The sequence below is a fragment of the Rattus norvegicus genome, chromosome 2, assembly GCF_021556685.1.
Source record: "Rattus norvegicus strain SHRSP/BbbUtx chromosome 2, alternate assembly SHRSP_T2T, whole genome shotgun sequence".
In the NCBI taxonomy this organism is placed as follows: domain Eukaryota; kingdom Metazoa; phylum Chordata; class Mammalia; order Rodentia; family Muridae; genus Rattus; species Rattus norvegicus.
The window spans coordinates 177,283,012-177,295,978 of NC_141535.1; the positions used below are offsets into that span (position 1 = coordinate 177,283,012).

Sequence of the window (12,967 nt, forward strand, 5' to 3'; positions counted from 1 at the left end):
TAACATAGAGCACACAGAAAAATTACATGGGTTCAGAATCTGGCTGGGGTTTAGGAGGTAGTCCCCTTGGTAAGGTGATTACCCAAGCATTAGGTCTCCAGGGCCCATATAAAGACGAAGCAGTGCACACCCATCTGTAGTTGCACACAGCCGCAGTCCCCTGGCTAGACAAGAGCATCCCTGGGCCAGTTAGCCCATATAGTAAACCTCAGGTTCATTTCGGACCCTCACAAACGAGCATGGCATCATATGCCTTAAGTCCCAGCACTCAGGAGGCAGAGGTAAGCTGATCTCTTTAGTTTGAGGCGGCCTGGTTTATGTAGTGAGTTTCAGGACAGCCAAGGCTACAGGGAGAGACCTGTCTCCAAAAATAATGGTGTGCTGGAGAGGTGCCTGGGATCAGGAACGCCTGCTGGGAGACCCGAGGTGGTGCTATCAATGATTTCAATTCCAGGGAATCAGGACTTAAGCAAGCTCACACACAGACAAGCTGCCCTCAAATTCAAAAGAGCTCTACCTGCCTCTGCTGCTTCCCAAGTGCTGGGATTAAAGGTGTGTACCTCCACACCTGGTGCAAAAATGCATTTAAAAAATTTAAAGTTCGCATTTGAGGAAAGCATATAGGGTTGGCCACTGACTTCGACACAAATACTTTTACTTTCGTTTTGTGTTTTGAGATAGTTTCACTACATAGCTCTAGCTAGCCTAGTACTTCCGTAAACTAGGGTGTCCTCAAACTGAGATCCACTTTCTGCTTTCCAAGTTCTGGAATTAAAAAGACAAGCTACTGTTCGTTCGCTTTAAAACATTTCCCTTTTTATAAACTGCTGACTTTTTTGAGACAGGGTTTCTCCATGTAGTCCTGGCCTACATAAACAAGGCTGGCCTCTAACTCAGAACAGCTTGCCTTCGTGTACTGAGGGCTGGGATTAAAAGCTGCATCACCACCCCCAACTCAAAATACTTCTTGAACAATAAAGCCTTAGCTCCTAAATTCCTGGGTGTGCCAGACATGAAGGCTGATTGCTGTAATTCCAGCACGGGTGGGGAGATCAGGGCAAAGATAGGATTGCTACAAGTTTGAGGCCATTCTGAGCTGCATAATAAATTCCAGTACAGCCTGGACTAGGAAGCGCAACAGCCTGGCACAGTGGTTAAAGGCACCTGCCGGCCAAACCTAACGACCTGAGTTGGACCCACCAGGGTCTACACAGTAAGAGGATTGACTCCTTACTGCTTAATGATTGATGTCAGCATGCTGTGGAATGCTCTTAACCACTGAAGGGTAGATGGATGTCTGGTTTAAATCGTTAAATTCCCTCTCTTGTAGACGGAGGGCAACGTGAAGACAAATCACATAATCTAACAAACTGAGGTACACATTGGTTACTACAACCATATGAACTCCATGGATTTATTAGCCTCCTGTCTTAACAGGATGTTGCTCACGCTTCTGAAGATTCTTTTGAGTACTCGCAGAAAACAAGGGTTTTTAGGTTTGTTTATGCTCTATGGGGAGGGAATTTCATGGGGGCCAGAGGCCAACATTGGGTGTCTTCCTCAGTCAAGTTTTCTCTCTTGAAGCATGGGGTCTCACTGAGTTTAATGTTCACAGATTCAGCTAGACTGGTTGACACTCAAGCCCCCTCTGGTCTTTGTCTCTCCAATGTGCTGGGACGAGAAGCATGCTGTGCCCTGTTTTTATGTGGGCGCAGGGAACTCAAGTCGTCATTCAATGAACACCGGTGAACTGAACAGAGGGGCTTTTGGTTTTTTTTTTTTGTTTGTTTGTTTGTTTTTTTTATTTTTTTCCTTTTTCTTTTTTTCGGAGCTGGGGACCGAACCCAGGGCCTTGCGCTTCCTAGGCAAGCAAGCGCTCTACCACTGAGCTAAATCCCCAACCTCGAGGCTTTTATTTTTTAAACTAGGCTTCTTGATCCTCCTGCCTCAGCCTCCAGATGACTGAGATTATGGGTGGTACCACATCCTACTGGAAAACAAGTGCTCCCGGGGAGTATTTGCTGAGTCAGGTTGTATGAGACAATGGCTTTTCAAGTTGCTTCCGAGTGTCTGGCGTTTCCTGCATTGTTGTCTTGAAGCAGGACATAGATCTGATTCCCAGTAAAGATAATATACTTATCTTGACAAAGGCCAGCTGTTTATGCCAGAGACTGGAATTTTTTTTCCATTTAGAACCCTTAGACTAATGCTGACTGGAAACAAGAGTTTTTATGAGGCAGAGTTTCTCTGTGTAATAGTCCTGGTTGTTTTAAAAACAACTCTGTACACCAGACTGACCTCGAACTCATAGAGATCGCCTATCTCTGCCTCCTAAGTGCTGGGATAAAAGGTGTGAGCCATCACACCTGGCTGGAAATTACTTCAATTTTTAAAATTAAATAACTTGTTTCTTGTATTTAATATTGGAGGTTGAACCCAGACCTTTTACATACAAGCCATGAGTTTCGCCCTAGTCTCTCTGCCCTATTTCTTTAAAAAAGTAAAAATAGAATCAAGCAATAGACAACAACGTGAGGAGTTGAGATGGGAAACTCTGTTTGGGTTTTTAGACCCTTCTGTCTTGATTCTTTGCTAGTAAAATCTACCCTCGAATATTTAGTAAAGTGGCTCTTTGGGTCTCTGCTCAAAATTTCTATAAATTGGTGCACTTAAAAAGTACCCACAATTCCTAGCAGGAAAGGCACGCTCTGACGTTGTGGCTGCGGATTGGTTGGTGTTGGTGCTGCCACCCGTAGTTGAGCGGGAAGCTGAGAGCAGGCGGTCGCCATGATTGCCTTTGGGGCTCCTCGACCCAGAGGCTTCAGACTTCTTTTCTCCTTGACTCCACACCACTTCTTCCTGTTTTTAATTGGGACCCTGGCCAACAAACTTAATGTACCTCAAGTGTTACTACCCTTCAGCCGGGAGCCAGGCCGCGTACCCTTCTTGCTGGAGGCTCAGCGGGGCTGCTACATCTGGTGAGCTGCGCGCAGAGATCACATGATCTTGACCCCACAGTGAAGAAGAAAAGGATTACAGGAATCTGGTGTGGTTCCACAGTGTGGAGGGGCCTGCAGGTGGCATCCTTGGATGGGATATACCCTAAGTTATGAGGCTCTTTAAGAAAAAACAAAAAACAAACAAACAACCAAAACTAGGTTGGGGAGTCCGCCTCTCGTTTGAGAACAGCTAGTCAGTGTAAGCAATTGTTGGCATAGGCAAGCCCGGAGTCAGAAAGACACTGCCGGCATTCATTTTCCCCAACTGAAAGGTTAATGATGGAAACTGAAATGGGTGGAGTGAGAGCCACGTTAGGAGACCCTGACAACAACCACAAAGCTAGAGTAATAAGACAGGATTCATTATGTATGAAGATGATGATCTGAGAGTCTCCTTCCTGGCTGTGGGAAGGTGGGTAGTCTGCTCTGGGATAACGACCATAAACTTGTGCGTATTAGAGAAGTCAGTGGCGGGTGATGTGGTTACCTGAACTGTAAGAGTATACCCAAAGGAAACTCTAGATATCAGAGTATTTATTCTAAGTGAAAGAGATTTCTCCTTCCTGTACCTTTGCAGATCGAAGGGTTGGAGTAGGACTTTGCGCATGCTACCAGCCCTCAACTTAGAAACTACATTGCTAGCCCCTTTCCTGCCTTCTAGGAGTCGAAGAACTTAAACTCTCATGAAGTTTGAGGAACTTAGGTTTGTGGGCAACCCAGTGTGATGTTCATCATTTAGTAATTATTCTAGTATTGAGAGCTTTCCATCCATCCAATATGGTAGTGATTATTTTGTATTTTTGTTTTGGTCCCAGAATGTAGGATACTTTCCATTTTAGATAGCAGCTCAATTTCTAGGCTTATAGGAAATTACATTTCAAGGTAAGAGGAAACTTTGTCTTGTTACAAACACAGCCACAATGCTATTTTCCCATGCTGTGAGTATTTTTTAATAGTTTCGATTTTTTCTTTTAAGATTTACTTATTTTATGTATGAGTACACTGTCTTCAGACACATCGGAAGAGGGCGTCAGACCCTATTACAGCTGGTTGTGAGCCACCATGTGGTTGCTGGGAATTGAACTCAGGTCCTCTGGAAAAGCAGGCAGTGCTCTTAACTGCTGAGCCATCTCTCCAGCCATATTTTGTTTTTTGTTTTTTTTTTTTTAAAGATTTATTCATTTATTATATATAAGTACACTGTTGCTGTCTTCAGACACACCAGAAGAGGGCATCAGATCTCTTTACAGATGGTTGTGAGCCACCATGTGGTTGCTGGGAATTGAACTCAGGACCTCTGGAAGAGCAGTCGAGTGCTCTTAACCACTGAGCCATCTCTCCAGCCCTTGTTTTTTGTTTTTTAATAGAGGATTTCTCTGCGTAACCCTGGCTGTCCTGGAATTTACACTGTAGATAGACCAGGCTGGAAATGGAATTCTCAGATGTGACTGTCTCTGCCTCCAAAGTTCTGGGATTCAAGGTGTGTGTCACTGCTGCCTGGCGTCATTCCTGTTTTAAACATCGTGGGAGGAATAGCATTTTAGATCTTTGCACACATGCTCATTGGGAAAAGGGTCTCATCAATCTCCGGTTTTAATCCTTTTTTTGTTTTTTTCTTTTTTTTTTTTTTCCGGAGCTAGGGACCGTACCCAGGGCCTTGCGTTTGCTAGGCAAGCGCTCTACCACTGAGCTAAATCCCCAACCCCTCCAGCTTTAATCCTTGTGTCTTCTAATGGTGGTTCTGTAGAGTGTCATTGGGCATACCTACTGGTATGTAACATAGGAGAACTGTAGACACTTCTTGCATGTGCTGGCTTGACCTGTGTATTTATTTCATGCTCTAAACCGTGTCGTTTTGGCAGGCATTCCACTCAGCATGATGCAGTTGCCATACAGCCTTTATACGAAAATGGCACCTCTTGCTCCCAAAGGGCAGTTCTTGTTGCTGAATCCACCCAACCGATACGACTCAGCAGTATTATTCTCGCTCGAGAAGTGGGTACGTTATGGGATTTGACTCATTGGCTTTGTGGCTGTAGTTCCTTGACACGGGGTCTCACTCTGTAGCCAGGGTTTTCCTGGAATTCACTATGTCTCTAGACCAGGCTGGCCCTCTGGAGTGTTAGGATTACAGGTGTGTACCACCATGACCAGACATTTATTTACAATTTTGAGGGTCTTTCTAGCGCTGGTATACACTATTTAATTCAGGCTGGCCTTGAACTCACAGAAATGCTCACACATTGCCCTCCTGTGTGCTGAGATAAAGATGTGCATGCCTGAACAGAAATAGGTATGTTAAAGGCAAAGATGATATCACTTTGACTCAGATAATGTCTTATCTAAATGGTTAACACAAATGGTTTTAGCTTCGAGTGTTAAGAACTTTATAAAAAAAAAGATTTCTGATATAAATTATAATTCTGTGGGCCAGCGAGATGGCTCATTGGGTAAAGGTGCTTGCTGTCAAACCTGACAATCAAGGTAGAAAGAACCAAATCCCTCCACATATGCACTGGGACATATGTACCTGTTCATACACACACACACACACACACACACACACACACACACACACACACACACTGGATATACCTTCAAATCTTAATGCCATAATTTTGCCATCCTGTTTATTTTTTGTTTCGTTTTGAGTGTTTGATTATTTCTGAGACAGGGTCTTACTTAATGTAGACCAGGTTTCTCCCAAACTCATAGAAATTCACCTGTTCTGCCTTCCAGCTACTGAGACCAAAGACCTGTACCATCATGCTTAACCTAAAAAAACCTTTTTGTTGTTACATTTATTAGTGTGTGGAGAGGTAGTGTGTACTCACATGGGGGTTAGAAGACAATGTTTAGGAATTGGTTCTCATCCCCACCATGTGGGTCCCCAGAACTGAACTCAGATAGTCAGGTTTGGGCAACTGCTTTTATTTACTTCTTTCTCACAGACCCCAATTGTGCTCTTTGTGTACATGTGGATTTTGTATTTTTGGCTTTTTAATTTTTATTTTTGAGACAGGGTCACACTATGTAGCCATGGCTAGCCTAAACTCCCTGTGTAGATCAGGCTGGCCTCAAACTCACAAAGATTTTTCCTGCCTCTGCCTCCCAGGTGCTGGGATTGAAGGCATGAACTGTTAAATCTTTTTTTTTTTTCTTCTTTTCTTTTTTTCGGGGCTGGGGATTGAACCCAGGACCTTGCGCTCCCTAGGCAAGCGCTCTACCACTGAGCCAAATCCCCAACCCCGAACTGTTAAATCTTGTTTGGTTTTTTGTTTGTTTGTTTTGTTTTGTTTTTTGGGTTTTTTTTTGTTCATTTTATTTTATTTTATTTATGCAATAGGACCTCTTAATCTAGGCTGACTTTGAACTCCTGGTAATCCTCCTGTATCAGCTTTTAAGTGCCAAGATTACATACTGCATTGTGTGTGTGTGTGTGTGTGTGTGTGTGTGTATGTGTGTGTTCTACACATGTCCACGTGGAAGCCAGAGCTTAGCTTCTGGTATCTTTTTTTGGTTGCCCTTTGCCTAATTTTTGGGGCAGGGTCTCATCTTGAATGTGGAACTCCATGTATAGGACAGGCTGCCTGGCCAATGAGCCCCGCCCCTAGGATCTGTTTATCTTCGGTCCCCTAGCCCTGGGGTTACAGAGCTGTGCCACACTATGCCTGGTTTTTATGTGTATCCTGGGGATTCCAACTCAGTCTTCATGCTTGTGAAACAAACAATTTGTTCACTGAGGCGTCTTCCTAGATGGTCTCATGTAGCACAGGCTGTCCTGGATGGAGCTCACTGTATAGTTGAAGCTGGCCTTGAACTCCTCATTGACTTGCTTTTACTTTCTAGGTGCTGAAGATTTGGGAGTGTAGCACCACAACTGGCTTATCAATAACTTTTGACATTTTAAAGTGTGTTGGGAAGCCAGGCTTAGTAGTCTTGGCCTGTACTCCAGCTACTTGGGAATTGGAGGCTGGAGGGTCATAGATTCAAGGGCAGTCCAAGCTATTCAGTCTTAAAATTACAAAGAGAGTTAGGGATATAGGTCAGTGGCAAAGAACTTGCCTAGCATGTATGAGGTCCAGTACTACAAGTAAATACATAGTGTTGGTCAGGTGTCCCTCAGTTTGGGTTGCTTTTCTCCTGGTTAGGTTAGGTTATAGTTTTTTAGGCATGTGGAAGTGAGTCTTTGATTTGCATTGTGTACCCAAGTGTGCAATTTCAGTGGCAGCGTTAACACTTGATCAAGATGGTGTCTGTGAAGTTCCTATTTCCCCTTTCCTTTAGACTAGTCATGAAAAGGGACCACTGAATCCAGCCTGGAGGCAAAGGAGAAAGAGCTAAACTTCACCACAGAGGGAGAATTGTCAAAGAGCTCGTGGCTCTTGAATTAAGTACCATAGAAGCTGGTAAATATTTGGGAAAGATACTTTGATACATCCCGTCACTCCTTAAAGTTTTGCCCACTAATGTTAACACATATCCATGAATTTTAAAGGAAGATTTTGTTTATTTTTATGTGTATGTTAGTTTCGATGAGAAGAGCATCCATAGGTTCATATATTTGAATACTTGGCCCTCAGTTGGTGGAAGTTTTTGGAACAGATTAGGAGGTGTGACCTTGTTGGAGGAGGTGTGTCACTGTGGAGGGGGCTTTGTCTAAGTTAGGGTTTCATTGCTGTGCAGAGACACCATGACCAAGGCAGCTCTTATACAGAACAACATTTAATTGGGGCTGGTTTACAGTTCAGAGGTTCAGTCCATTGTCTCCATGTCAGGGAGCCTGGCAGCGTCCAGGCAGACACAATGCAGGAGAAGGAGCCAAGAGTTCTAAATCTTGATTCGAAAGCAGTCAGAGACTGTCCTGTCTCCCAAGCAGCTAGGATGAGGGTCTCAAAGCCCAGCCCCACAATGACATACTTCCTCCAACAAGGTTATACCTACTCCCACAAGGTCACACCTCCTAATAGTGCCACTTCCTAGGCCAAACATAATCAAACCACCACAGGCTTTGAGTCTCAAAAGACTTGCCATTCCCAGCATGACTTTCTCTGTGCCTCCTACTTTTTTTTTCTTTTCTTTTCTTTTTTTTTTTTTTTTTTTTTGAGCTGGGGACCGAACCCAGGGCCTTGTGCTTGCTAGGCAAGCGCTCTACCACTGAGCTAAATCCCCAACCCTAGATCAGTGGTTTTTCAACCTGTAGGTTGTAATCCCTTTGGGGTTGAATGAACCTTTCCCAGGTATCTCCTAAGACCACTGCAAAAACACAGATATTTACATTATAGTTCAAAACAGTAGCAAAAATATAGTTATGAAGTAGCAACAAAAATAATTTTCTGGTTGAGGGTCACCACAATGTGAACTATATTAAAGGGTTGCAGTATTAGGAAGGTTGAGAACCACTGCTACAGATAGATGGGCCTGTTTGTTTAATTGGTTGGTCTGTTTTTGAAACAGGGTTCTCTCACTGTGTAACCCAGACCAACCTGGAACTTGTAGCAATCCTTTTACCTTTCTCTCCCAAATGCTGGGATTCCAGGTGTGTATTGCCACACTTGACTAACATGCATCTTACTGCTGTGATGTTCAAATGAGAGTATCTTCTCTTTTCCTCATTTCTTCTATATTTAGTAAGCAGTATTGTGAAAGAAAGATGTCTTACATCTTACAAATAATGTCTTCTCGTTGGATAAATTACTCAGTTATTTATATCAGTATGGACTCTGTAAAAGTAACTTATTTGCCTGATGTAATTGTCTCAGAGGCTCACTGCCTCGGTCTGCTAACCTGGCCTAGTCCTGGAAGCTTCTAGCCTCCATACAATCTATTCTAGGGCTAGAGTGTTTTCAGCCTCTGAGACTCACTGCTGAATAAGCTTTCTAGCTCTTTCTGAACTCTGGCTGGCTGGTTAACTCAGCTGTTCTGACTCAAACTCCTCTCCCAGCTGACTGATTCAAACTGCCGTCTCTCGCTTCTGACTGACTGCTCTGCTTGCCCTCAAACTCTAGCAGTCTGGTCTAACCTTCTGGCTCCTTTTCATTTTCTGTCTCGTTCTGTCTTCACCTGTGCCTAGTTTGTTCTCTGTCTCTCAAAACTCTCCTGATAAAACTGCCTCCTCTTAAGTAACCTCTCTTTCCTCTTTTTCCTGTGCAAGTTGGACATATCCTATTCTGACTCATTCTGTCAAATCTTCCTCTGATTTGTCACTTTGTCTGCCTCCCAATTAGACATCATTTTCAAACATGGATGCTTCATTCTACAAACTAACTTTATTACCTTCATTGTTTGGGATTAGAGTGTGTACTAGAGGGATGCTCACCGGTTAAGAGCACTGACTGCTCTCCCAGATGTCCTGAGTTCAATTCCTAGCAACCACATCCCCAACCATGCTCGAAGCCATCTGTAATGGACCTCTGCTGGTGTGTCTGAAGATAGCAACAGGGTAGTTACATAAAACAAATAAATCTTAAAAAAAAAATAAAACAAGTTTGTACTAAGGGCATGTCTGTGTTCCAGCCAGAGTAGCCATGTTGCTGGATTAAAATTCCTATACAGGACTCCACTATTTGAGGACAGAGGTTATAATCCAACTCTTTGTGTTCTAGTTAGCTTTAACTGTCAGCTTGACACAGCCTAGAGTCCTGTGAAGAGGGAATCTCAATTGAAAAATTGCCTAAATTGGATCGTCTTGTCTATGGGGGATTGTCTGGGTTGTTAATCGATGTATGAGTGTCCAGCCCACTGTGGGCATTACCATTTCCTGGGCAGATGACCCTGGCCTGTACCTGAGCCTGCAGTGAGCCCACAGTCAATGTTCCTACATGACTCTCCCTGACTTCTGGTTCAAATTTCTATTGAGTTCTTGCTTGAACTGCTCTCAGTGATGACTGTAGTCATCAAAACAGTGACATTAGTAATTTTGATTGGCTACTATGTAAGTTTCATTATAATTGATGAGACCTTGAAGAATTTTGGACACCAGCTCTGTTGTGGCCTTGTTATTTCCTCCGAATAGGGTTCCCTGTTCTTAAATTGCTTTTGATCTTGGTGCTTGTCAGAACAATAGAAATGAAACTAGAATAGTTTGGTAATTCATATCTTTCATTTGTGATATCCTTCAGGTTGGCTCCTGTGTCCTTTGGATAGGCCCTTATTTTTGGCATTTTCTTTTTTTTTTTTTTTTTTGGAGCTGGGGACCGAACCCAGGGCCTTGCGCTTGCTAGGCAAGCGCTCTACCACTGAGCCAAATCCCCAACCCCATATTTTTGGCATTTTCTACAGTGCTCCTTTACTTTTTTTTTTTTTTAAAGTAGCTTAGTCTGGCCTCTGATTCACTACATAGCTAAGCATAACTTTAAACTTCTGATCCTTTTGCCTCTGCCTCTGAAGTCCTGAGACTACCAACATGCACCACCCTCCTGTGTTTATGTCGTTCTCCGGTTCATGCCCAGGACTTCCTGTATGGTAGTCAAAAACACTCCACCAACTAAGCTGTTGTCTCCAGTACAGTACTTCTTGCCTTTGAGTTCTAGAGTTATATTTAGAAAGCAAGATCTAGATACTAGTGTGCTTGTTGCTAAGGGAGTGTCCTAATTTCTCTTAGCAGACAGAGCTAAGAAAGAAACATGCACATGCCAGTCTGTGTCTACACACATCTACATTTATTTCTGTATGTGTCTAGCTGCATATATACATATACATATGAACTTATAGTCATAGCTTTAACTCTAATGTAATAGCTCATTCTATTCTAGACTTTTTTTTTTGTAACTTTTACTCTCAGAAAGACAGATGTGGGTTGGTAAGATAGCTTGGTGAGTAAAGGCACTTGTCACTAAGCCTGATAACCAAAGTTTGATCTCTGGAACCTATGTAAAGGTGGAAGGAGTAAATTGAACCACAAAATTGTCAACTAACATCCACATGCCCAGCATGGCATGTATGGAGACACACACACACACATACACACATATATGGGGGTGGGGGGTTAGTCTGACTTTCATTATCTATAATGTATTCTCTTGTTTGTTCAAACCTAATACACATAAAAAGCAGTTTCAGGGACTGGAGAGGTGACTTGGAAGCTAAGGCACTGGCTGATCTGTCAGAGGACCACGATTCATGTCTTACACCCACGGGTGTTCCAAAACCTTCTGTAACTCCAGTTCCCTGAAGTCTTTGATGGCTTCTGGCCTCAAAGAACAGTGCATACACATGGCACTCAGGTAAAACACCCATGTACATAAAGTATTTTTAAAAGTTTCAGGAGCCAGATATTGGTGGTGTATGCCTCTTGGGAGTCAGAGACAGGCAGATCTCTGAGTTTGAGGTCAGTCTGGTCTACAGAATGAATTCCAGTCAGGATTACACAGAGAAACCCTGTCTCAAAAACAAAACAAAACAAAAACCAACAGCAACAATAACCCCCCCCCAAAAAAAAAACCAAAAAAGTGCTTTTAGGGTTATTAATTCAAAACATTTTTTTTTTTTGCACTGGGGTCTTAGTACATTACCAGGTCCACCTATTTCTATTTCCCTGGTGCTAGGGTTAAATTCAGTTCTCAATATCTCTTGTGAAAAGAAAGCTCCTGTTTCCGGATAAAAGTACGTTACTAGGCGTGGCCTCACAGGCCCGTGATCCCAGGACTCACGATGCAGGAGCAAGAGGATGTGATCCTGGACTCCACAGCAAGACTATGTCTCCAAATGTAAGCAGCACACAGAGTGTCTGCTCGAGTTTCCAGCCTGCCAGAGCCACACAGTGAGACCCTCATTCAAGAAAGGAAAACAACTAAAGACAAAACCCCAAATCAGAGTCTAAGGCAAAAAACTCAACCCAGATGGCCCTGTCAGATGGCTTAGTGGGTAAAGGTGCCTCTTGCCAAGCCTCACAGCCTGAGTCCAGTCTCTGGCATCCACATGAGGAAAGAACCCATTCTTTCCAGTTGTCCTCTGACATCCACACATGGCTTAGAAGCCCATTAATACAATTTTCATTGAGTTGCCATTTTTTTCTAAATAAATAATTTGCAAAAAATACCTATTACCCTCATTTTATAAAAGATAACAACTACATTTAAAAACAATATGGAGTAAAGTAAATCCTTTGAAAATGACACACAGCTCTGGGTTTGTGTGTGTGTGTGTGTGTGTGTGTGTGTGTGTGTGTGTGTGTGACAGAGAGAGAGAGAGAGAGCACAGCACAGGCTGAATGAGCGGCAGTCCTCCTTCCTGTCTTGGCCTCTATGATGCTAGGATTACGGGTGTTTGCTGCTGCCGCCAGCTTAGTCTTGCAGGCGTTTTGATTGGTTAGGAACTTGCCCTACAGGAACCGTTATCATATAATTCCACTAGGGAATCAGAGATGCACAACACAGATAACCATCTCTCCAGCCCCAGAACCAACTCTTAAAACTCTTCTCTGACCTTGACAAGAGCACTAGCTGTTCTTTCAGAGGACTCTTTCCAAGCACCTACATGGCAGGTCACAATCACCCATAACCCTAGATCCACAGGATCCAATGGCCTCTTCTGGTCTTCTTGGGCACTGCATGAACATAGAGCCATCTCAGGAAGCAGAGGTTCCTTTTTTCTTTTTTTCTGAGACAGAGTCTCTCTGCATAGCTCTGGCTGCAGACGTTTTAATAACCTCTAAACTCTTGACTATTTGTGACATGTAATCGATTAGTGCCTGCTTACTTAAATAGGCAGCTTTTTGCTCCTTTGCAGTGACAGACCATGAGCTACGCTGTGATGTTAAGGTCGATGTGATAGACAACATTGAGATTGTTTCTCGAACCCGGGAGCTGTACGTGGACGATGCACCACTGGAACTTATGGTGAGGGCCCTGGATTCTAAAGGTAAGGGATTGGAGGCGATTTGAGTAAAGAGTGCCTGAAATAGGGTACCACTCCTTCTCGCTGTGTTCAGAAACAGGAACTGTGTGGTGGTAACAGACCGTGAATGT

General features: G+C 43.3%; 1 protein-coding gene across 16 annotated transcripts in view; it reads left to right on the forward strand.

Annotated features, from left to right (window-relative positions):
• The first annotated feature begins 2,743 nt into the window (after positions 1 to 2,743).
• Nup210l (nucleoporin 210-like) overlaps positions 2,744 to 12,967 on the forward strand; it is a 110,931-nt gene continuing 100,707 nt past the window's right edge. For 15 of the 16 annotated variants that reach the window (XR_015666852.1, XR_015666859.1, XR_015666858.1 and 12 more), the window contains exons 1-3: positions 2,744 to 2,978; positions 4,862 to 4,998; positions 12,729 to 12,860. Coding sequence is in view for 1 of the 16 variants with exons in the window: in NM_001191900.2 (NP_001178829.1) it covers positions 2,788 to 2,978; positions 4,862 to 4,998; positions 12,729 to 12,860 (460 nt within the window). In the remaining 15 variants the exon portion in view is untranslated. 16 annotated transcript variants of the gene reach the window in all.